The 21,005-nt window shown below is 38.5% G+C and overlaps 1 protein-coding gene and 2 non-coding genes across 5 annotated transcripts in view; all 3 read left to right on the top strand.

Annotated features, from left to right (window-relative positions):
• Positions 1-21,005, top strand: part of LOC113680978 (chromatin remodeling protein domino) — a 29,926-nt gene that overhangs the window by 223 nt on the left and 8,698 nt on the right. For all 3 annotated transcript variants that reach the window (XM_089190391.1, XM_089190389.1, XM_089190390.1), the window contains exons 2-30: positions 104-1,987; positions 2,423-2,563; positions 2,887-3,332; positions 3,771-3,866; positions 4,451-4,605; positions 5,390-5,494; positions 5,564-5,631; positions 5,784-5,876; positions 6,211-6,525; positions 6,768-6,878; positions 7,142-7,393; positions 8,408-8,544; positions 9,309-9,375; positions 9,769-10,746; positions 11,217-11,443; positions 11,912-12,114; positions 12,253-12,307; positions 12,535-12,961; positions 13,678-13,866; positions 13,944-14,060; positions 14,472-14,522; positions 14,694-14,777; positions 15,177-15,308; positions 17,944-17,979; positions 19,064-19,188; positions 19,489-19,563; positions 19,881-20,034; positions 20,372-20,422; positions 20,778-20,903. In XM_089190391.1, the coding sequence (XP_089046517.1) occupies positions 170-1,987; positions 2,423-2,563; positions 2,887-3,332; positions 3,771-3,866; positions 4,451-4,605; positions 5,390-5,494; positions 5,564-5,631; positions 5,784-5,876; positions 6,211-6,525; positions 6,768-6,878; positions 7,142-7,393; positions 8,408-8,544; positions 9,309-9,375; positions 9,769-10,746; positions 11,217-11,443; positions 11,912-12,114; positions 12,253-12,307; positions 12,535-12,961; positions 13,678-13,866; positions 13,944-14,060; positions 14,472-14,522; positions 14,694-14,777; positions 15,177-15,308; positions 17,944-17,979; positions 19,064-19,188; positions 19,489-19,563; positions 19,881-20,034; positions 20,372-20,422; positions 20,778-20,903 (6,834 nt within the window). In that variant the 5' untranslated portion in view covers positions 104-169. The remainder of the gene's footprint in view (positions 1-103; positions 1,988-2,422; positions 2,564-2,886; positions 3,333-3,770; positions 3,867-4,450; positions 4,606-5,389; positions 5,495-5,563; positions 5,632-5,783; positions 5,877-6,210; positions 6,526-6,767; positions 6,879-7,141; positions 7,394-8,407; positions 8,545-9,308; positions 9,376-9,768; positions 10,747-11,216; positions 11,444-11,911; positions 12,115-12,252; positions 12,308-12,534; positions 12,962-13,677; positions 13,867-13,943; positions 14,061-14,471; positions 14,523-14,693; positions 14,778-15,176; positions 15,309-17,943; positions 17,980-19,063; positions 19,189-19,488; positions 19,564-19,880; positions 20,035-20,371; positions 20,423-20,777; positions 20,904-21,005) is intronic.
• Positions 11,058-11,132, top strand: LOC149036896 (small nucleolar RNA SNORD18). Its single transcript, XR_016182057.1, has one exon. It is a non-coding gene; the product is annotated as a small nucleolar RNA SNORD18 (small nucleolar RNA).
• LOC113681060 (small nucleolar RNA SNORD18) lies at positions 11,751-11,822 on the top strand. Its single transcript, XR_003447141.1, has one exon. It is a non-coding gene; the product is annotated as a small nucleolar RNA SNORD18 (small nucleolar RNA).

Raw genomic sequence — 21,005 nt, 5'->3', positions numbered from 1 at the left:
ATGTAGCATTAGCCGTTGTCGGTTAGGGAAAACAATATGGCGGCAGAATCGCGCATGCTCTGCCTCGTATGAAATTGACATAAAATGGCATTTCCTCTTGCAGGATCTTTTTGCCACCTCTCTTAAGGAATAGGAATATTATGTCAAACAAGCATCTCAAGGAGTTAAAATGATGCGACGAACGAGCGAATCGTCGCAATATCACGATGAAACTCCGCGCAGAAAAGCTCGCAGGACACCTTCTCACGACTCGGAAAGACTTCACAGCAACGTGCCAGAAAATGTACCAACCTCACCATATTCGGAAAGGTCATTCCACTATATGGGACCTCATGGGGCTGGAACAGCTCCAAGTCCAACTCGCTCCACTCAACCTGTTAGTCCTCATCGAAATTTCCCTCACCATTTCCAGAGAAGTTTTAGTCAACCTGTAGGATCAACAGGAGAACTCTCTCCAAGATCTCCATTTCCTCATTCTGTAGTTTCACCTTCACATTACCCGTCTTCATCTCCTATGTATGTATCTCCAGCACCTTCTCCTTCAGCACCTCCTGCTACGCCCTCCTGTGCAACACCCAGTAGTGTTACATACACTCTTTCTCATGGACCAGGCTCAGTAAGCCCAAGAGGCACTGCATTAAAAACTCCTGACTTTTATCCTGGCTTAGCTGATACGTCACAGTTAAGTCCTGCAGATCCAAACTTTCCAATACCGTATTCTTCTGAACCTAAATTTCCGGATTTTCCAAGCCCAAGAGAACAGCAATTTGTTTACAGTGGAGGCGGACACTCTCCTGGAGGAACCATTCACCATCTTGGATATAATACCCCTCACAGAACCCCAACACTTCAGAGTCCAGCAGCATTTCCAAATCAGTTGTCACCTGGTGCAGCAACATCTCGAACTCAGTCTGTGGCAAGTCCCCAGGGTTCTATGAATCCTCATGCTGCTCTGAATGTTAGTAGAACTCTTGGAATTCCAAGTAGAGTAGGAGAAAAATCTACTGTGCTAGGAGGGGAGTTTTCAGAAATGACAAAATTGCGGCAGTTTATCATTAGTTATTATAATGGAGAACTTGAAACATTAAAAGCTAATTATCGCGAAAAACTCCAAGAGCTCTGCTTTCTTCAAACTGGAGGAAATATGATGGATTTCTTGTTGTGGAAGAAAAGACCAAACCCAGCATTTCAAGCATTTTTTAATTCTAATCGTTTAGATGATGCGTCTGGTACAAATCCTACACTATCACCAATGACAGCGTCACCTAGGCTATTCAAGTGGCCGCAGCAACAATCTGAGTCTAGTAATCCTACCAACTACACCTCACTACAGAGACAGGTTTATGAGCAAGCAGGTCTTGATCCACGCAAAGCAGTTCCCAGTAATTTTAGTGGAAATCCAAGTTTCAAATCACAGCTATCAGTTACTGAAGGAATTGCACCTAATGTTTCTCCTTTTACTGGAAACCAACCTATTCCAAGGTCGAATGTGGGCAGTTCAGTTCCGCCATATTCACGATCATTATCTTTACCAAATCCTCCATTAGAACCACACATTACACAAGGCCATAGTAGCAATCATTTTGGAAGTGACTCTACAAATGTTACACCAACACCTAATCATACGCCAGGTGTAAATATACCACATGCAGGAGTCTCTAACCCAGCAATTGCTAATGGACCTACTTTGCTTTCTCATGGAGCAAAATCAACTTTGAACACAAGAAGTCAGTCTTTAACATCTGTACTTGAGCAACATTCATTTATCTCTCAAGAGGATATTGCAGTTGAAGCTAAAAAGGAGGCTGAAGTTCTCAAGAGAGTTTCTGAACTTCGTAAGGAAGGTCTCTGGGCTTTATCCCGCCTTCCCAAAGTGCAGGAAATGACAAGATGCAAAGCGCATTGGGATTATCTCTTGGAGGAAATGCAGTGGCTAGCAACTGACTTTTTACAAGAAAGAAGATGGAAAAGAGGCATTTGCAAGAAGGTGTGCTTTTTTAGACTGTAGATCTTTAGGAGTCCCACCTAGTATAAAATTTATGGAGTCCCTGAGTCTTAAATTTTGTGCTTTTTACTTCTGGCTCGCATTTCAGCATTGTCCCTTGCTCAAACATCTCTCAGGAGCCTTTTACTCTCATATTACCACTTTATATAAGTGAGAAGGGTTAATCTGGATGGAAATCAAACCAACAGTGTAACCTACCTTCAGAATGTACTTTGAATGACAAATTAAGCTCTACAGCAACTTTCTTTTTGATAGTGAAATAATTTATTTGTCATATCTTATTAGGTTCTATCATACCTTAACAAAGATTTTTCCCCTAGATTTGGGCATGAAAAATTTGGGGTGGGACTTCAGTGATTGGCGATTTCTGCACTAATCATTATCCACTGCTACTTAAATAAGCATCTCTTCTCACAGCTGTCCAGAGCAGTCTTGAAATACCACCAGGAGCAGAGAAGCAAAGAAGTGAAAGCAGAGAAGGAGGAATCTGTCCGTCTCCGAAAAATTGCAGCAAGCATTGCCAAAGAAATCAAGCAATTCTGGGGTTCAGTTGAAAAGGTTTTTTCCTTTGCTCTTTTGTATTGAGATGTGTTAAGGGTTCTCCAGGGGTTGAGCATATTTTCCTTTAACAATCCACGCATTTTCAAATTACCATGGAATGAAAATAATTTTTTTCATGTTTGCTACATCTGTAGAACATATCTTTTGCATTTACATCCAAGTTCAGAAAAGAAAAAAACAAGAAGATGATACAATCTTATAGCAGAGCATTGTTGTTGTTGGTTTTTTCAAGCCAGAAAAAGGGCAAGCAAAGAGTTTTCTTATTCCCAATGGAGGGTATGTTTGGGAAGACTTTTTGAAGTGAAATTTTTATCTTTAAGGTGGTTCAATACAAGGTTCAGAGCAGATTAGAGGAGAACAGAAAGAAAGCTCTAGATCTACAGCTAAATTTCATTGTAGATCAGACAGAGAAATATTCTTCCTGGTTAGCAGAGAGTCTTGCTGTTCCACCATCCAGTGGTCATGCCTCTGGAGGGTCCACTGGTCCCTCTTCCCCTGTCTCATCCAAACCTGAAACAGGTGGTGACAGTGAATTTGAACTTACTAAGGAAGCTGATGATGATGAAGAAACAATTGAAATTGAAGAGGCACATGAAGAATCTGCCTCAAGAGAAAATGAGCTTGACTTGTTAAGACAAGAAAGCGAGATTCCCTTGGAAAAACTTCTGGAGAGCTTGCCACCAGAAATGTTAGAAGAGAGAAGTGATGAAGATGGCTCTGAAGATGGTGAAGATTCATCGGCTGAGGATGAAAGTGAGGGGTCAAGGTAAAAAATAAGTCAGATGAGATTCATTGCATTCTTATGAAAAACAAGAAAAAAATTAAGTAGCTTGCCATGAGAATTATAAAAAGATAGATGAAGAGTGACAAGTAAGTTGTGAAACACTTCTTTTTCCAGACAGATAGTGATTCCCTTTACAAGTTAAATTTTTTTGTCCTTTAAGAGAAGCAAATTAAATATCCTTGTGCATTGTGCATATGCATGAATAGCTCCCTTGCTCTGGTGCAAAATCTTGGATATGTTAGTTCAAAGATTTATTTGACTCTTAAAATGTCTTTTACTCAGTTGTCAAAACTTCAGTTACTACTAGCAACAACAGTCTTTTTCAGGACTACTCTCAACTGGATGACGATGCCTCACAATCAATCAGTAGTACTCTCATGCTGACATTCCTTTTTTCGATTTTGATTTCCAAAATTTCAGCAAAGAAAGTGATGATAGTGATGTAGAAGTGGATGTTGAAGGGGACAATGACGAAGAGGAAGAACCTAAAGAAAAACAGGATACAACAAAGATCAAGTAAAACTTTTAATCTGCAATTGATACTAACTTACCATACATCATGTTAAGTTGTCTTCTCTGATATATTCGTAGTTGTGTTTCGTTTGTTTGGAGAAGTTATTGCCAACATGTGTGTTATAATGTGTAACCACCAAAGATGAGCAGAGTAGGACAGCAAGGAGCTTCAAATATTGTGGTTTAGTTTAACAACTGAGTTGATTTTGTTTTTTGTCTGAATTGATGACAAGCTTTAGTCCTTCAACCTCTGACAAAGGGCTAATGCTCGAAACATCAGCTTTATAAATTCTTTACAGTGGCCAATTTACAATATCAACTCAGTTGGTAAACCAAATTATCTTGTAATATCTCCACCAACACAGTGCTACATTTCCTTTAGAAACTTGCTCCCTTTATTCATCAGCTTCTAAAGAGATCCTTTTTATTCATCCCTTTTACACTCACAGAAACCCTTGCTCCGATTTTGTCTCATCAAATTTGTATTCAACCCAAACATACAGTAAGATACTGTCAATAGATTAAGAGTTGTGAAGAACATTCAACTCTTTTTTTGACATTATTCAATTTGAAACTATGATATATAGGAATGCCAGTGGAAGTGGAGAAGTTGCTGAAGCTGATGAAGACTTTGTGATGACAGAAGGAGGCACAGAAGACGATGAACAGACATTAGAAGAGGAGGAACAGCTGGAGGAAGGAGATGATCACAAAAGTGAAATTGATAATCTCCAGAAGGAAGGTATCCCATACTGTCAGGAGCTTATGAAAGTATACATATCTTCCCCTGGTCTTAATAGAAACACAGGTGTCTGAAGGCTTATGCCTCAGAAATTGGATCAATGTCAGTATCTGAACAACTGCTCAGCTACCTCTCCCCTGACCCAAAAGTTACCATAACTTGCTATCAGTTGACTGTTATTGGGTCAGGGAAGGGGTAGGTGTGCGGTTGCTCAGGTACTGACATTGATCCCAGAAATTGAGGGTGCAGGGCTCTAAAAGTTTTTATTTGAGGAAAGCTATACAAGTTGCTTTCTGAATGGCCATTTGCTTGTTCCCTGAGGAATTTCCTTAGCCTTAGGTTTTGCAAATCGTGGCCAAAATTCAATGCTGCTATAAAACCCATTGGCATTTTGTAACTCACATGTTAGTGGTTCCTGTCGGTAGCTACATGATATCAATATAGCTTTAAATTAATATTAAACTCATCCTAATCATTGTTCCAATCTTTTTGCTTTGCCCTCAGAGAAACTTCCCATTCAGTGAAAAATAACTATTTGGGAAAAAAAAAGTGATTAGCTACTTAAGTATCTTTTTCCTAGTGTTATTCATTCATGAAATGAGGAAAAGATGAAAGTTTGGGGCTAAACTAACTTAAAATCAATACAATTATTGCAACATGTGTGGCTTTTTTGTTATTGATTTTTATGCTTCACTGTGTCAATTTATCATCAAGGTACTTAATATCTTATCTGTGTACTTCTGCTGTCTTTGTGTAAGAATATCTGGAAATTTTCTCATCTCAGGTGAGATGCCCATTGAGGAATTGATGAAGATGTATAGTGCTGCTGAGAATGAATCTACAGATTTACAGACTGAAGAGGAGAGTTCACAAGAATCATCTGATGAAGGTGGGTATGAAGTGTAACTTTTGCAAGGTTAGCAGTCCCTTTAATAGTTGATATTTTTGTTCCTTGTAGAGTTGAGTGATACTGAGGGAACAGAATACCTTGTGCAACAAGAGAAAGATGGAGCCAGTGAATCACAGGTGTGTTTTCTCCCTAGATGTGAGGTTTGCAGAAGCGATAAAAGAGGTGCTTTTCTGTACAAAAGGTTCTCTTTGCATATGGAGCCCAACTATTGCCAGCTGAGTAACTATGCAAATGCAAGTGGCTGAATTTGTTTTGTTGTATTCTGCAGAATGCAGATTCTGATCCAGACCAAGAATTGACAGATGCTGCAGCAACAGCACAGAGCTTGCAACCTCGAGGATTCACTTTAGAAACAACTGATGTAAGGATCAGACTATTGTTGAATGTACTCTGTTATGTTACATGAAGACAAAAAAAAGGGCTGTAAATTGAATAAATCCCACCAAGGGGGGTAGTTTCAAGACCATCTTTGGCTTCAAGGTTTCTCTATGACTAGGCTATTTGAAGTAAAATGATGAATTTTAAGTTTCCTCCCACCAACCCCCTCCTCCTTTCCCCAGTATTGGTTATAAAAATAGATGTTTGATTAAACAGTTTGCAGAGCTGAAGATGATATGTAGCACAGTTTTGCCAAACAACACCATCACTTTGTTTAAATAACCTGCCTATACTGCTTTTTGGACTTCTTGTTTCAGATTAAAACCAAAGTGCCATTCCTGCTGCGAGGTGTTCTTAGAGAATATCAGCTTATCGGCCTAGACTGGCTGGTGACTATGCATGAAAAGCACCTTAATGGCATCCTTGCAGATGAGATGGGTTTGGGAAAGACTATCCAAACGATTGCACTGCTTGCCCACCTGGCTTGTGAGAAATGTGTTTGGGGTCCTCACTTGGTTGTGGTTCCCACATCTGTGATGCTGAACTGGGAATTGGAGTTCAAGAAATGGTGTCCTGGATTTAAAATCTTGACTTATTATGGCAATCAAAAAGAGAGGAAAGCTAAGAGACAGGTGTGTTTGTCAATGTCTTTATATATCCATTCCTTAAAAGAAAAAATGATCACACTAATTTGGTTCTGCATTTGCTAAGGAGATCCCTCATGCACAGTATACTAATTTGAGTTCTCAGGTTTTTATTTTCTTTAGACGAATTCACTAGGATCAAGAAGCAAAGATAAAGTTTCAGTACTTCTCATTTTATGTGATATACCATTTAATACAAATATGATTACAAAAACTTTTTATTGCTTCAGGGTTGGACAAAACCAAATGCTTTTCATGTTTGTATCACATCATACAAGCTGGTCATTCAAGATCATCAGGCTTTCCGCAGAAAGAAGTGGAAATACTTCATTCTAGATGAGGTGATTAATATGTAAACCTTAGTTTGATTTTCCTTTTTCCGTGAAGACTGCCATTGTTGTTTGTTTCATCCATAGCTGATTGTGTAGTCTGGTTGTTGGGGTGAGAGTAGTCCTGAGAAGGACTGTTGTCGGTAGTTATGACTGATGTTTCTTCAACCCTAAATAATCAGGCTACAAAATGCAATGCTACTCCTGAGTTCAAACCATTTACTGTTTGATGTTTTGACTTATTGTTTGTTTAATTCATGGTAATCCTGGTTTAGGCTCAAAACATCAAGAACTTCAAGTCCCAAAGGTGGCAGTATCTTCTTAACTTCAATAGCCACTGCAGACTACTCTTGACAGGGACTCCCCTTCAGAACAGTTTGATGGAGCTTTGGTCACTTATGCACTTCCTAATGCCACATGTTTTCCAGTCTCACAAAGATTTCAAAGAATGGTTTTCAAATCCTCTGTCTGGCATGATTGAAGGGAGTAGGGAGTACAATGAAGGACTTATCAAAAGGCTTCATAAGGTTGGTCTCCCTAAACTGTCATTTGCAGGTTTAAGTTTAGGTGCTTTGAAGCCATGGGTGACAACCTGGCATAAATACAAATACTTCTGGTGTACATGAACTGTGATAGACAAGCTTAAGCATAGATGCCTTGAAACTAAAGACAGTTGCAAGATGTGAATGCAAATGCTTCCAGTGCTTTTTGACTGGTTAAGAACTGTGGGGAAACAATGTGCAAGGCTTCACTTTTCTAACGAGAAATCATTCATTTGCACCACACGAGAGTATTGTACTCAGAAACATCGGTGCTTTCAATGTATTGTTAATAGTTGTCTCTGTTTGTACAGTACTACTCAAAAGTAAGTCAATAGTCTAGATGCAAACTCGATTTTGGATCCTCAAAATGTAACCCTTTAACTCTCATGAGTGACCAACACAGAATTTCTCCTTACAATATCAATACAATATCAACCAGATAAGTGATGAGAATAAAGAAAAATATCAATTTGGGGATAATTAGTTGATCCAATACTAAATTATCTGAACTGACAATATAAGAATTGTATGGTTGACAGTAGGGGAATAACAAATTTGATCAAGGAGTTAAAGGGTTATGAGAATGAAGGAGTGAAAATCAAGGACTGAGAATTGAGGCTTAAGAGCAGGGAATCAAGGATTGAAGGACTGTCAACTTACTTTTAAGCAGTACTGTAGATTTTTGTCAGGTGATTATCCAAGTACAAAAGATTGCTTATTACCATGCAGCCAGATCTTTTTGTGTGTTTTGATGTACACTTGTTATTAGTAAGGGGCCATCCAATCCAATATTGCATAGCAGTGGTTGTTATGTGATAATTTCGCTTGGCCAAGAGCATGATACTCTTCTAAAACCCACTGAAAGGTAACACTCAACCATTCAGTGGTTCCTGTCGAGAGGTACATACTCTTCACCACAGGAGTACCTGTGTTTTGTGTATGGGTGTGTGTTTGTAGTACTGTGGACTTGATGTCTTGATTCTCCATTAACATTTATAGGTTCTAAGACCCTTTTTGCTGAGAAGACTGAAGCTGGAGGTAGAAACCCAGATGCCCAAGAAATATGAACACTTGATCCGCTGCCGCTTGTCTAAGAGACAGCGCTATCTCTATGATGACTTCATGTCCAGGACTAAGTGAGTTCTGTAATGAAAATAAAAAAAAAAGAAACCTTTGCCCACAAGACCTTTAGGTAATGAAGAATTATCTTGTCCTGCAAATTTTGAACTGTGACTGAAAGTTCTGCTAAAAGTTTAATTGAAAGAAGAATTTAGGTTTCTACTTTAACTTTAGAGGTGGTTAACATTTAATTTCTCTCTATATATTATTCATGCATTATCCAACAAATAGGTAATGGGAATACTCACACTTATCAGGTAGAAGTTGTGGGCACTATCTAACACCAAATTCTTGTAACTGATTTACAAAGAAAAGTTGAAGCAGTCAGAGGGGGTGACTAACAATCAGATCTTGGGAGTTAAAGTTTTAAATGTCTGTGTCTGACATCTGAAATACATGGGTTGAAGTGGAAGTGCTGTGGAGCCATGGCCTAACTTTCTGCTACTGGTTTTCCTTCCAGTTTACTTACAAGTGTCAATTGTGGCAAGAGTTGGACTGTTGCTTGTATTTTCTATGAGTTGAATGAATACTTTGGTTGTGGATTTAAGATCTGTACATGGACAACTGTTTTTGAGCCAAGGTTCACTGCTAACTATTAGATTTTGTCACTTGCGGCCAAGAGAAGAAGCTGCTATAAAACCCTCTGACATGTACACTGTACAACTCAACTGTTCCTGTTGGGAACAACATTGTTACAGATGTTTATTGAGTAGTGACGTGCAGCACTTTGTCTTGTGATTAGGGAATCATTGTAAATTATGTTTTGTTCACTTTGTTTCAGGACAAAGGAAACCTTAGAGTCTGGTCACTTTCTCAGTGTTATTAATATTCTCATGCAGCTGAGAAAGGTAACAAACATTTTAGTATAAAATGTCCAACAAAATAAGTTAAATAAATATCTATTTTATTAAACCACTTATTAGTGGGAGGGGGGGTATCAGTTGATCATGCAGGGTATAGTATGTAGCCTTAAAAGGACTGTGGTCAGTGTTTCTGACAGACATACAGCCTTGTATTGACAACTTGTTTGGAAGTCATTGTTAGAGTTATTTGATCACAGAGGCACTTGACTCTGATGATGTCTTCAAACATCACCCACAAAAATTCCTCTTCAGGATTACTTTCACAAAGACAAGCCAATTGTGGCATCAAAAGCATGTACACAAAGCTGTAATTTATTTTGGCTCTCACATGAAGTTCCCTTGTTACTTACTGATACTTTGTGCCACATACTCCTTCAGGTTTGTAATCATCCTGACTTGTTTGAACCAAGACCAACAGTTTCACCATTCTACATGGAAGGCATTGAGTTCTACACTGCATCATTGGTGCTTAGAGCTCTGGATTATAACCCCCTCAAGCATGTCAGCTTTGGTTACTTGAACTTGTGTGTAGCAGACATTGAAAGAACAGTGACAAGCTATGCAGCTTTTCGTTCACAAACTCTTCAAACACCTGCAAAAATGATTATAGAAATAGACTCTCACCCTGAACCAGTCAGGCGGCTGGTCCCTCTGGCAAAACCTCGCAGGATTTCATTTTCTGGCCATCCTGTGCTTCCATTAGGTGGTGTCAAGACAGAGATATCTAACAGTATTCATCCAAGTGGACAGCACATGCCACATGTTCCCCCTCCTCCTTACTCTGCTCATCAACAACACAGAGTGCATCCAACATACACTCCCGGTGCTATTCCATATGGCATTCCTCCAGGGCGGTCTCAAGACCATCCACAACGCCCAGGTTTTGGTGGATTATTACCTGGAAGAATGCCGCCTGGGACTCCTGAAGGACAACAGCCTCACAGCCACCCAACACGGCATAGTGCTGGTGTCCCGACGGGCTTTCCTGCATCTAGGATACTTTTGTCTGGATATGGAAGGGAAATGCCCCCTCCTCCACCCTATCCAGGACCTGGAGCAGGCTATGAATCTCAGCGTCAGCATATGGCAGTAGGGCAGTCACCCTGGTCAGCTTCAGTTCCTTCTGCTACTGGTGTTGCTGTAGAGTCACATCCATCTGTCCCTGGTATTGCAAGCTTTCCAGCAGCTCAGAATCGAGCACCAGTAGGGCAAACTGTTCAAGATGGTGTAGCTAGTAGACTTCCCCTTCCTCATCCTGAACCCAAACCAGTGTCTCCAACAAAGAGAATTGCCCTAGAAAGTAAAACAACACTTCCTGCTGTCACCCAGGCTAACAAAGATTCACCATTTTTCTTGGTATGTTTTAGTGTCAAAGCTAGTCTTTGCTATGAAGGGGCTCTTCCAGTGTGGAAGCACTATTCACAACCCTAAATGGAATGAAAGGCACTGATTCTGATATCTGATTTTACCTGCAAATCGTTCAGACAAATTTTGTCCATCATACATTTCTTATGGTACTGTTATGGAAGTTGTTGGCGGTCTTTCCTTTATTTTTTTTACCCTAATGTGTGATTCAGGTGTAATAATCTAAAGAGAAATTAGATGCTAGTCACTTCCATGCAGCAGTGGTGAGGTTGAACAAAGGGGAGTGACTAGTGGTTTCTTGTCAGCGTGTGATGAGTGAAACTTCAGGTCCGTGTTGTTGAGAGTAAATCTGTGATAAAACTTGAAGTTCTGAGCTGACAAAGATTGAAAGAACAGTTTTAGTTACTAAAGAAAAGAAAAAGTTAGAACTGGAATTGACTTTGTTAAATTTGCCTTCCTAGGAGAATCTTGCTGAAAAAAGGCTCAAGGAAAGAAAGCAGAAGCTTGTGCGTATTGTACGGGTCAACAGTCGTCATTCTCAAGCACAACCAGTCTATGGACCAGATTTGGTGCAGGCCGTGTCTATAGTTAAGGATGTGTGGAGTATAGTTAAACATTCTGAATATTTAACAAACATGTTGAAAACTCCAGTAGATCGAGTGACAGAAATGAACGATATTTTTAGCAGGTAAAATTCCATGTGTGTTTTCATTTTTTTGGCTCACCAATATTATAACACCAGAATTATTTCAAAGCTGTCTTGAAAAAAAATCTAGATTACTAGGTAAAAGGATACTTTTCTGATTAATTTTTTTATTGTGTTTTCAAGCAGTTTATTGTTTAGTACTGGCTATTGAGGAATCTGAGGAATTCTCAGACAGTTTCAGCAAAAATTAGAAATTAGAAACAAACAAAAAAACATAAGTAAAAAAACTCATGTCTCAAAACTATTCTTTAATTTATTCAAGAAAAATATGTCAGATCAAGGAACAGCATAATTATGATGAGTACTATACTTCAAGGTCCGTGTTTTTGATTGACCCTGATAATATAGAAGTTCTGAGCTGCCAACTTTATTATGAACTGCAGAAATAGGTAGACTTCTGTGGTAAAATGCTGCCAGAGGTTATTCAACCACTGATTTTTTTCTTGTCAGGTTTGTGTTTGCTATACCATCTGTGGAAGCTCCTCCCATCAAACTACATACATCCCACCCTCCCCCCTCCTACTTGTCAAAGATGCAAAACCTTGAGGAAACTCTTCACGGTGAACTGATGCCCAAGACGTCATTCATGCATCCAATTGCTCGGGGCTTGAAGATGCAGTTTCCAGAAGTGCGTCTTATTCAGTATGATTGTGGTAAGGACATATACATCTAAACAAGAGCATCAAAGCAAGGGATTCTTAAATTGTAGCTCTTGTTTATTAGCACCTTGAATTGTTTGTATTGATTTGAACCAGTGCATAAGATCCATGAGTGCAATTTGTTTGCCGCAGGTAAACTTCAAACTCTTGATCTGCTGCTGAGAAGACTAAAAGTTGGAAAGCACAGGTAAAAAGAATATAAATTTATCTTGCCAACATGTGTAGTATAGTCTATTACTTTGTAAAAACCAATCTGTCAGTGGTGATGTGACAGGTTCTGTAATGCAATGTAACTTTATCACAGTCCAGAACTTGTTCTTTGTGATTTATGAAGCAAATAAAAGTTGATATTTGGCTTTTGTTTTAGACATTTAATATGATGCTTATAGTTGCATTTCAACTTGATGTTCACAGGGCACTGATATTTACCCAAATGACCAAGATGCTAGATGTTCTAGAGAGCTTTTTAAATTACCATGGTTACATCTACCTAAGGCTTGATGGCACAACAAGGGTGGAGCAAAGACAGGTCTTGATGGAGCGCTTCAATGCTGATACTCGCATCTTCTGCTTCATCCTCTCCACACGCAGTGGCGGATTAGGTGTCAATCTTACTGGTGCAGACACGGTCATCTTTTATGACAGTGACTGGAATCCTACAATGGATGCCCAAGCACAAGACAGATGTCATCGCATTGGTCAAACCAGAGATGTCCACATCTACAGACTGATTAGTGAAAGGACAATAGAGGAAAACATCCTGAAGAAGGCCAATCAGAAAAGAATGCTGGGTGATATTGCTATTGAGGGTGGAAACTTTACCACTGCCTTTTTTAAAGAAGTAGGTCTAGATACTGTTCCTGAGTGTGTTATTGTTTTGTAACTTTTTTCAAACTGTCCACAGGGTTATTTAACCCTTCCAATCCCAAGGTGTCAATAGTAATTCTCTCTACTGTCTGCTATACAATTCTTGAGATGTTAGTTTGGAGAATTTGGTATCGGATCCATTATAATCCCCCTATTGATATTTTTCTTTATTCTCAACACTTTTTTGCTTGACTTGATTGTATTGATATAATACAGAGAAATACTCTCTTGGTCACTTTTTTATCAGAGTCAAATTTACAAATACCTGGGCCTAACACAGGATGTGGTAATGGAGCTTCCCTGAAAGTATGCTTGATTGAAACTGTCAGTGAACATTCCTAACACAAACATGACATATAGCCTTGATATGATGCCAAGTTCCCAGAGCTACCCGTAGGGTTTAACTGGGTTACAGGAAACTCGGAAGTTTATGGAATTTTTTGTGTCATTTTCCAGGCTTGGAAAGTCATTGAACTTGAGTTTTTGTATTGAAAAGTCATCAGAAATGGCAGAGAATGACTTTCTCCCCAAACAACAAAACTAGTTATACCTGGGTCATAACAACAGTCACAAAGAAGTTTGTGGAAAGTCATGGAATTTTATAAGGATGAAAAAGTATAAACCTCTCAACTGATAGAAGAGTTGTATGAATTGTGTTTCATGTTTAATTTTATATTCTTCATTGTGCAGACTACACTAAAGGATCTCTTCACCATTGAACCATCTACTGAAGCTACTAACACTCAGCCTAGTATTACTAAGACAGAGCCCATTGACGAAGTTGTGACACAAGAATCTCAAGAAGAGTCTGAGACAACTGCAGAAGTTGGTAGCACCAAGACTGGAGCTGGAAAAGTGTCACAGAACTTGCTGGAGCAGGTACATAGAATACATGTGCTTTGTTTACATGTATGAAGTCAGTTTAGGTTACATTGCTTTGTTACACCATCTTGCAGGCATTGTTTAAAGCAGAAGATGAACAGGATGCTTGTGCTGCTACAAGAGCGAAGGCTGAAGAGGCTGCAGAATTAGCAGAATTTGATGAAGGAATCCCCCTGAGTGAAGATGGAAAGGTTTGTTTGTGAGATTCATTCTCTTTAAATTACCACATCTAAAGTACAGTAACGGTGCATGGCTTTGTGACTAGTGATTCAGTTGGCTTAAGACATTTGATATCTACAATGAAATGATATTATAAACTGGCTTCTTGAAATATTGTTCTACCGGTTTGGCAGGCATGCATAACACTTGGGTATCAGTTGTGAATTCTATAAGGGCAAATTACTAGCTCTTATAATTTTTGCAAAGGTGAAAGTCGAAGTGTGATCTCTTTGTCAGAGCAAGCAGGAGCACATTGTTCCCAGTAAGGTTTACACTCTCAAGAGCAGTCTGCAGCACGAGTCCCCAGCATCTGGACAACTAACTTTCTAATTTAATTCCAGGTAAAAGAAGAGAAAATTAAGGAAAGTTTTTTATTGCTTTAGGAAGAAGAGCAGTCCAAAGTAGAGGAAGAACTATCTGCTCTGGAGAGCCAGGTGAGGAACAGATTTCAATGTGCTCTCCCAATCTCACAAAAGAAGTAACAAATTAACAAAAAAACAAATGCAAAGCAAGCAAACTTTACCTTACATTTTCCAGTACGATTTTTCAGTCCTCACTGTAGGAATTATTGTTTATTTTAATATTCTCTTGAATTCTTTCTAAAGATGACTGCTGTGGAAAGATATGCAATTCGGTTCTTGGAATCATCTGGTGCTTACATTACGCTGGAACAAATCAAAGCAGCTAAGGTAAGCTGTCTCACTTAAACTTCAAATGATAAACACTAAGACGCAATGATGTGACAAGCAAACACAGGTACAAAATTGGGGACCTCCACCCCAGGGTTTCAGTAGCTTTTTTCATTAGTGGATGTGGATGTAGATGGTGTTATAGGCGGCTGTGTCCAGAAGTGAGCAGGTGACACCCAAAAATGAGAGCCTGCTCACAAGCTAAACAGATGGCAGTTAAAGGTCTTATACATGACAGCAGACCAACAGTAACAAGCTTTAAATGAAACTCCTGAAACTGCAAATTTAGTTCCCAAAATTGTTCTAGTTGCCACAGGGACAAAATGGTTGCAACTTGGAGTGTTGTTCAGAAATAAAAGGTTATTGTGTATTCTTTATGTCCAAACTTGCAATTGACAGGATGAAGTGGAAATGGCAAAGAAGGACTGGGAGCTTGGCCATCTACAGGCTTTGAAGAAGGAGGAAGAAAAAAGAGCTGCTGAAGAGGAGGATGAAATCTTGTACACATACACACGAGAGGAATCCTTGCAGGTTAAAAAGAATAAATCAAAATTGCGTAGATCAAAAGCAAATAGCAAGTGTTCTGGAAAAAATTCCCTAATGTCTAAACAAGCCAAAAAGAACTTGAAATCAGAAACACAAAGTAATGAGGCTCAAGCGGCTGTCAGGAACAGTCGCAGTACCAGTCGAACTTCATCTAGAGCAAGCAGTAGAAGTAGTAGTTGCAGTAGCTCTAGAAAAAGTGCAAGGAGAAATTGACTTTGGTAGGAAATAAGCTTGTTATGTGGGAGAATGTCCCGTGAGAATAACCTTAGAAATTTGCAGACTCCCTGCTGATGAAAATCAAACAAATTAGTTCTCAAAGAAATCACAGACCATTTGTTCCCAAGTGTAAAACATGTTTCTAAAAGGTAAGGCATACTTATTCAGTGGTCAGTTTTCCAGTTAAAAAATTATGGAAGGGTGGTTCAAAAATTTCCTTCTTTCTTATCAAGGAATTCCCTGTAAAAGAGATTTACAAAAATAATAAGTTACTAGACATTCATTGTAGGCAGTTATTTATGGAAAGCATTTGCCAAAATTATTGAATTTAAATGCAGGGAACCAACCATGGAAATGTATGAATTTGGTGCTTTTGTTGAGGAAAAGTGCTGTCAAACCTTTCAAATAAAAAAAGATGTTTGAATGTAAAAGGTTGTCTGTCATTTTTTGTATCTTCTCTTGATTGATTGCTGGCATTTGTATAATATTTTGAAACTGTTGGATTAACCAGCCCTAGTAAGCTTGTTAGTTCAATGTTTGCCAGTGGTTTTGGATGGCTGTACAGTGTTAGCATTGCCAATGTTATATTTTTGGTGTCCAAAGTTGTCTTGGACTTTCCAAGATGAAAGTTATCTTGTCCACATTTTCATCAAATCCTTCTTATCATTACTTCTTTGATGGTGCTTTGGCTAGCTTGTTTGCTAGTTTTAAGTTTAATGCAGTTGTGTTAGTGTTTGTTAGTAGCACTACTGGAAGTACCTTTCCCCAACCCTCTTTCATGGCACAAAACTCTAAATGCTTTTCTGTGAATAAACTGCTGTAGCATCTTTTGCATCATCCTTGCTTAAATTGATTTTGATGAATTAATTTTGATGGAAATATTTTCTCTATTAATGTGGTGTTTGGTCCTTTTCTTTGCAATAACAGCAACAATTATAACGCATAACCAACCAGATTAACAACTTTTGTGTTTAGAGTTACTTTACAACACTGAGTCCAGTGAACTCTTTCATTAGCTCTCTTAACTCGTTGACACTAGCTTGAGCATAACAATGCATCTCTGTGGTCTTGCAAGAATAGCATTCTTTGGTTCACTGTTACTATGTGCTAGCCTTACGCCATCCAACCAATCAAGAGAAGGTAGAAAAGTGACAGGCATTTCAAGGCACTTTGGAACCAAATTTGCTGAACAGCTATACAGAGCTACTGGCTTATCCTTAACTCCCCTCCCCTCCCCTCCCCTCCCTTCTTTAACATTGGTAGATAATACATGGCAGGGGGGTGGGGGAGATATGAAATTTTGCTCAAGATTTTGGAGGAAAGAAATTTGGTTTCCCCATAAAAAAGGGAGATCTTTTCAAGTGTGGAAATGACATGTTATCTTAATTTGTGAAGGTATCATGTTCTTGTGCAAAACCTCCCATGGTATTTCATTGGTTTCTTTATCATGAAAGCATTTCCTTTCTTCCACATATATTTTACAATGGTTGGAGTTAAATTTGTGGCTTCAGTATGATGTATAATGCCCTTCTCCTTTGTTTCTTTAATATCTCCTATTTGGGGCAGCACCCTTAATGGACCAGTCTTTTAGTAGTACGCAGTAGTTTGGGAAATACAGTAGATCCATCCCATAAATAAACACATGAATGATAGCTGCTATTGAAAAAAAATTTGAAACAAAGCACCCCTTTCCTCTCCTTGACTTTGACTTCTTATCCAATTGAATATACTTACCAATTCTCTGGCACTAGACATGTACTCTGGTTTTTACATTGCATAGTAGAGCTTGGAATGAAATTTGACTTCCTTGAAAATTGTAGTTGCCACTGAAAAATAGGGTTTTTCATATTTCTTAATCCTTCTATTCTTAAGATCCTGTAAGGAACTCTCCTTACTGTCTGCAATACAATTCTTATGAAGTTAGTTGAGAGAATTTGGTATTGGATCAACCAATAGTTCCCAAATTTATATTTTGCTCTTTTCTCATCACTTGTGTGCTTGATATTGTATTGATATTATAAGAAGAAAGTCTCTGTCTTGATCACTTATGGAAGTAATGGGATCAGTGAGGAGCACTTTACAAATATTAGATCAGTAGCATTCTCCACTCTTCAAACAATTGCAGCCTGGTGATGATATTAGATCAGTTTATTGTCCGTTGGTGGAAATTAACCCTTTACATCCTAAAATCAGCATGCACTTTCTCCATACTCTTCTTTTTACATTTCCTTAGGTGCTGACACAGAGAATTTGTTTACCAATCAAAACCTTTCATTGGTGATCATTTCCTTTATTCTCAATGTGTGATTCAGGGGTGATATTGTAGGGATAAATTAGATGCCAGCCACTCTTATGGTTTAAAGGGTTAATTAATCAGTGAGCTCTCATTATTGTTTTCCATCAGGTGTATGTGAATGATGCAACTGGTGAAGAGATGCCAGTAAGTATTTAATAATTTAGAATTTGTATGCACCACACATTTAGCAGATAAAGACAACTTTGGTTAGAACAGTGGTTCAAAGATCACCAGCACAACCAAGTTCTGTCACCTCAACATTCTTACAACTTACTACTGTAAATCTCCTCAAAAGTTGGAAATTTCACTGAAGAAATGTAAAATGGTTTCCGTGTTTACATAGCCTGAACACTTGATAAGCATAGGAAACCACGACACGAAGCGGGGTGGTTTCCAGCTTATTGAGTGTTCTCCCAACCTCCCAAGTATTTACATCAGGCTATGTAAACACTGAAACCATTTTACATTTATTTTATAAAATAACTAATGAAAGAGCCTCTTCTTGCAACAAAGGAAAGCGACATGCTTGTTGTTGTTGTTGTTCATTTGGCTTTTTGGCTGTTTCTTGAATACTGGGAAAATTAAACTCCAAAGAAAAATTAGGAAAATCTTCTTCCATTACTGTACTCAAAACAAACTTAAAGAAACTGAGTTACTGCTAAATAAATAGCAGGGAGAACTCAGCGAGAAGATTCAGTATGAAAACCGTGTTTACATACACTCATGTAAAATGGTTTTATGGCCAATCAGAGTGCGCATACTATTTGAATTATTTTAGAAAACTGATTACAGCTTATGGCATGCACAGAGATTGAAATCTTTGAATTGGCATATCATTTTTCTTACTTAATTTGCATTCCCTGGTTTCACCATTAACCCTTTATACTCAAACATCAGTATACATATTCCCCATACTGTTCTTCACTCATTCGCTTAGGTGCTGTTAGGGAGAATTTGTTTGACAATCGGTTCTATAATAGGAGTTGTTTCCTTTATTCTCATGACCTAACTATGTAATTCAGAGATGATATTGTTAGGAGAAATTAGATTTTAGTCACTCTTGGGATTCAAAGGGTTCCATGCTTTCTGCTGTGTGGATTTTCTTTTACATCATAAACACAAAGCTAAGAATGTAGAAAGAGTTCTTCAAACAAAGTAACATTCAAAAATATTTTCCTATACTTTACCAATTGGGGTAAGCAAGTCCAATGTGAATTATCTTTTGCAGATCTGGACTCCACCCACCCCACCCCGGGATGGACAAGATGAAATATATGTGGACCCAACTTTGGCATTCTTGTATGAGACATCACCTATGGTTCCAAGCCGTCTCCCACCTCTCTATCTGACAAAGTAAGTATCTATTAGACTGAAGTACAGATTTCAGCAAGGATTTTATTAAGGGCCAGGCACCAGGCAAGTTGATTAGCTGTAAAAGCAACTTTTCTCAGCTGCATTCAAAATTTTATCTGAAGAATTCAGCACAAGTTAAATCCAGGTGGGCTTCAGCTCCAAATCTTAATGAAACTTCTGCTTGATGCTAGCAGTCTGTTTAGTGGAAATTGTACTTCCTTCAGATTTTCCCTGTGGTGTGCTGTAAAATTTGTCTTAGCTTAGACCAACTCAGTACTAACTGTGTCATTTGCTCTGCAGGCCACATCAAACAGGAAAGAGAACTGTACATAAGTCTACTGTTTACTTCAGAGATCAACTTCAGGGAGCTGCCAAGTAAGTCATTGTGTATAGAAGTGTCATTATTGAGAGGTATTTTAGTTTGAATCATCCATCTTTTTTTTCAGCTTTCTCTATTTTTCCAGTATTATGTTGTTTACTACAGATACAAGATTTTGCTGGCATTTTTTGGTCACTTTGTTTGTTTATGCTTTTCCTGCTTGATAAAATGTTTGTTAATTGTGACTGTGTTTCTCCCCCCCCCCTCCTCTCCTCTCCTGTCAATTGCAAAAGAGCAAAAGATGAGAATACCTAAGTCTCAAATCATATGAAAATGTTTTTCCTAATTCATTTTTTGTTTCCTTATGCTGCAGAGATCGTGTCAGCCGACCTACATCAGTATTTGACAGGAATGGATATGATCCATTTGCAAGAGCTCGTCGCAGTTCATTAAGTAAGAAGTCCAAAATGAAACAAATGAAGCAGCAGGTTGCACCCAGTATAGTGAAACAGACAGACTACTCTCAGGTACATGATAGATGATCATAGGAATAGAATTGCCTGTGTATGTTTACTTCCCTGGCTGGGATGCTTTCCCACTGCAGGTTGTCCCTCAAGATTTTGTTAGTCTTCAGTGATAATTTGCCTGTACCCATCGTACTCTTGGGGTGAAGAAGGACAATGTGATTATAAGAGTGCTTAGTTCAAGAACACAACACACTGGTTTTTAAAAGGGCATGAACACAGTGCTCTAGCAGCCATACCTTGTTCTCTCAAAATTAGCGCAACCCTAAAGAAGTTGCAGAGTGATCTATCAAATAGCTAAGTACTGTGAATTTTACAATTGTAAAATATCTCTTTAAAGGGGGCTGGAGTTCCAGAATGGTTGATCCATGAAGACTGGGCTTTATTACAGGTATTTGTGGCAACTTCCTTGAAATATTTATCTATCCATTATTGACGTGTTAACCCTTTAACTCCCATGAGTGACCAAGACAGAATTTCTCCTTACAATATCAATACAATATCAAGCAGCTAAATGATGAGAATAGAGAAAAATATAGAATTAGGGAAAATTAGTTGATCCAACACTAAATTCTCTGAACTAACATTAGAAGAATAATTCTTCTAATGTTAGTCCAGAGAGGAGGGAGAATTACAAATTTGATGTGGGAGTTAAAGGGTTAAGCATGTTTTAGCAGCTTTAGACTGAAGTTGCCTTGAAAACCACACTCAGAAGGCCAATTTTTTATCTTCAATTCTATTCAAAGGCTGTAAATTCCTTGCAAGAATTACCATTGGATCTTGCTGTAAATGTTCCAAGTCAAACACCTAACTGGGACATTGTCTGCGACATTGTCAATCTCACAAGTCGAACATTCCGCTCAGCTCGACAGGTAAGAACTTGTAACTTTGTTGGGATGTGAGAATTGAATTTAACTCCATAATCTAGCAGCAAAATAATCTGATCATGCTAAAATGAATAATCATCAGGGTAA

Source organism: Pocillopora damicornis, chromosome 12 (genome assembly GCF_964200805.1).
Source record: "Pocillopora damicornis chromosome 12, jaPocDami1.2, whole genome shotgun sequence".
Lineage (NCBI taxonomy): Eukaryota > Metazoa > Cnidaria > Anthozoa > Scleractinia > Pocilloporidae > Pocillopora > Pocillopora damicornis.
The sequence above is the reverse complement of the archived record's forward strand: the minus strand, read 5'-3'. Positions and strand labels throughout refer to the sequence as shown.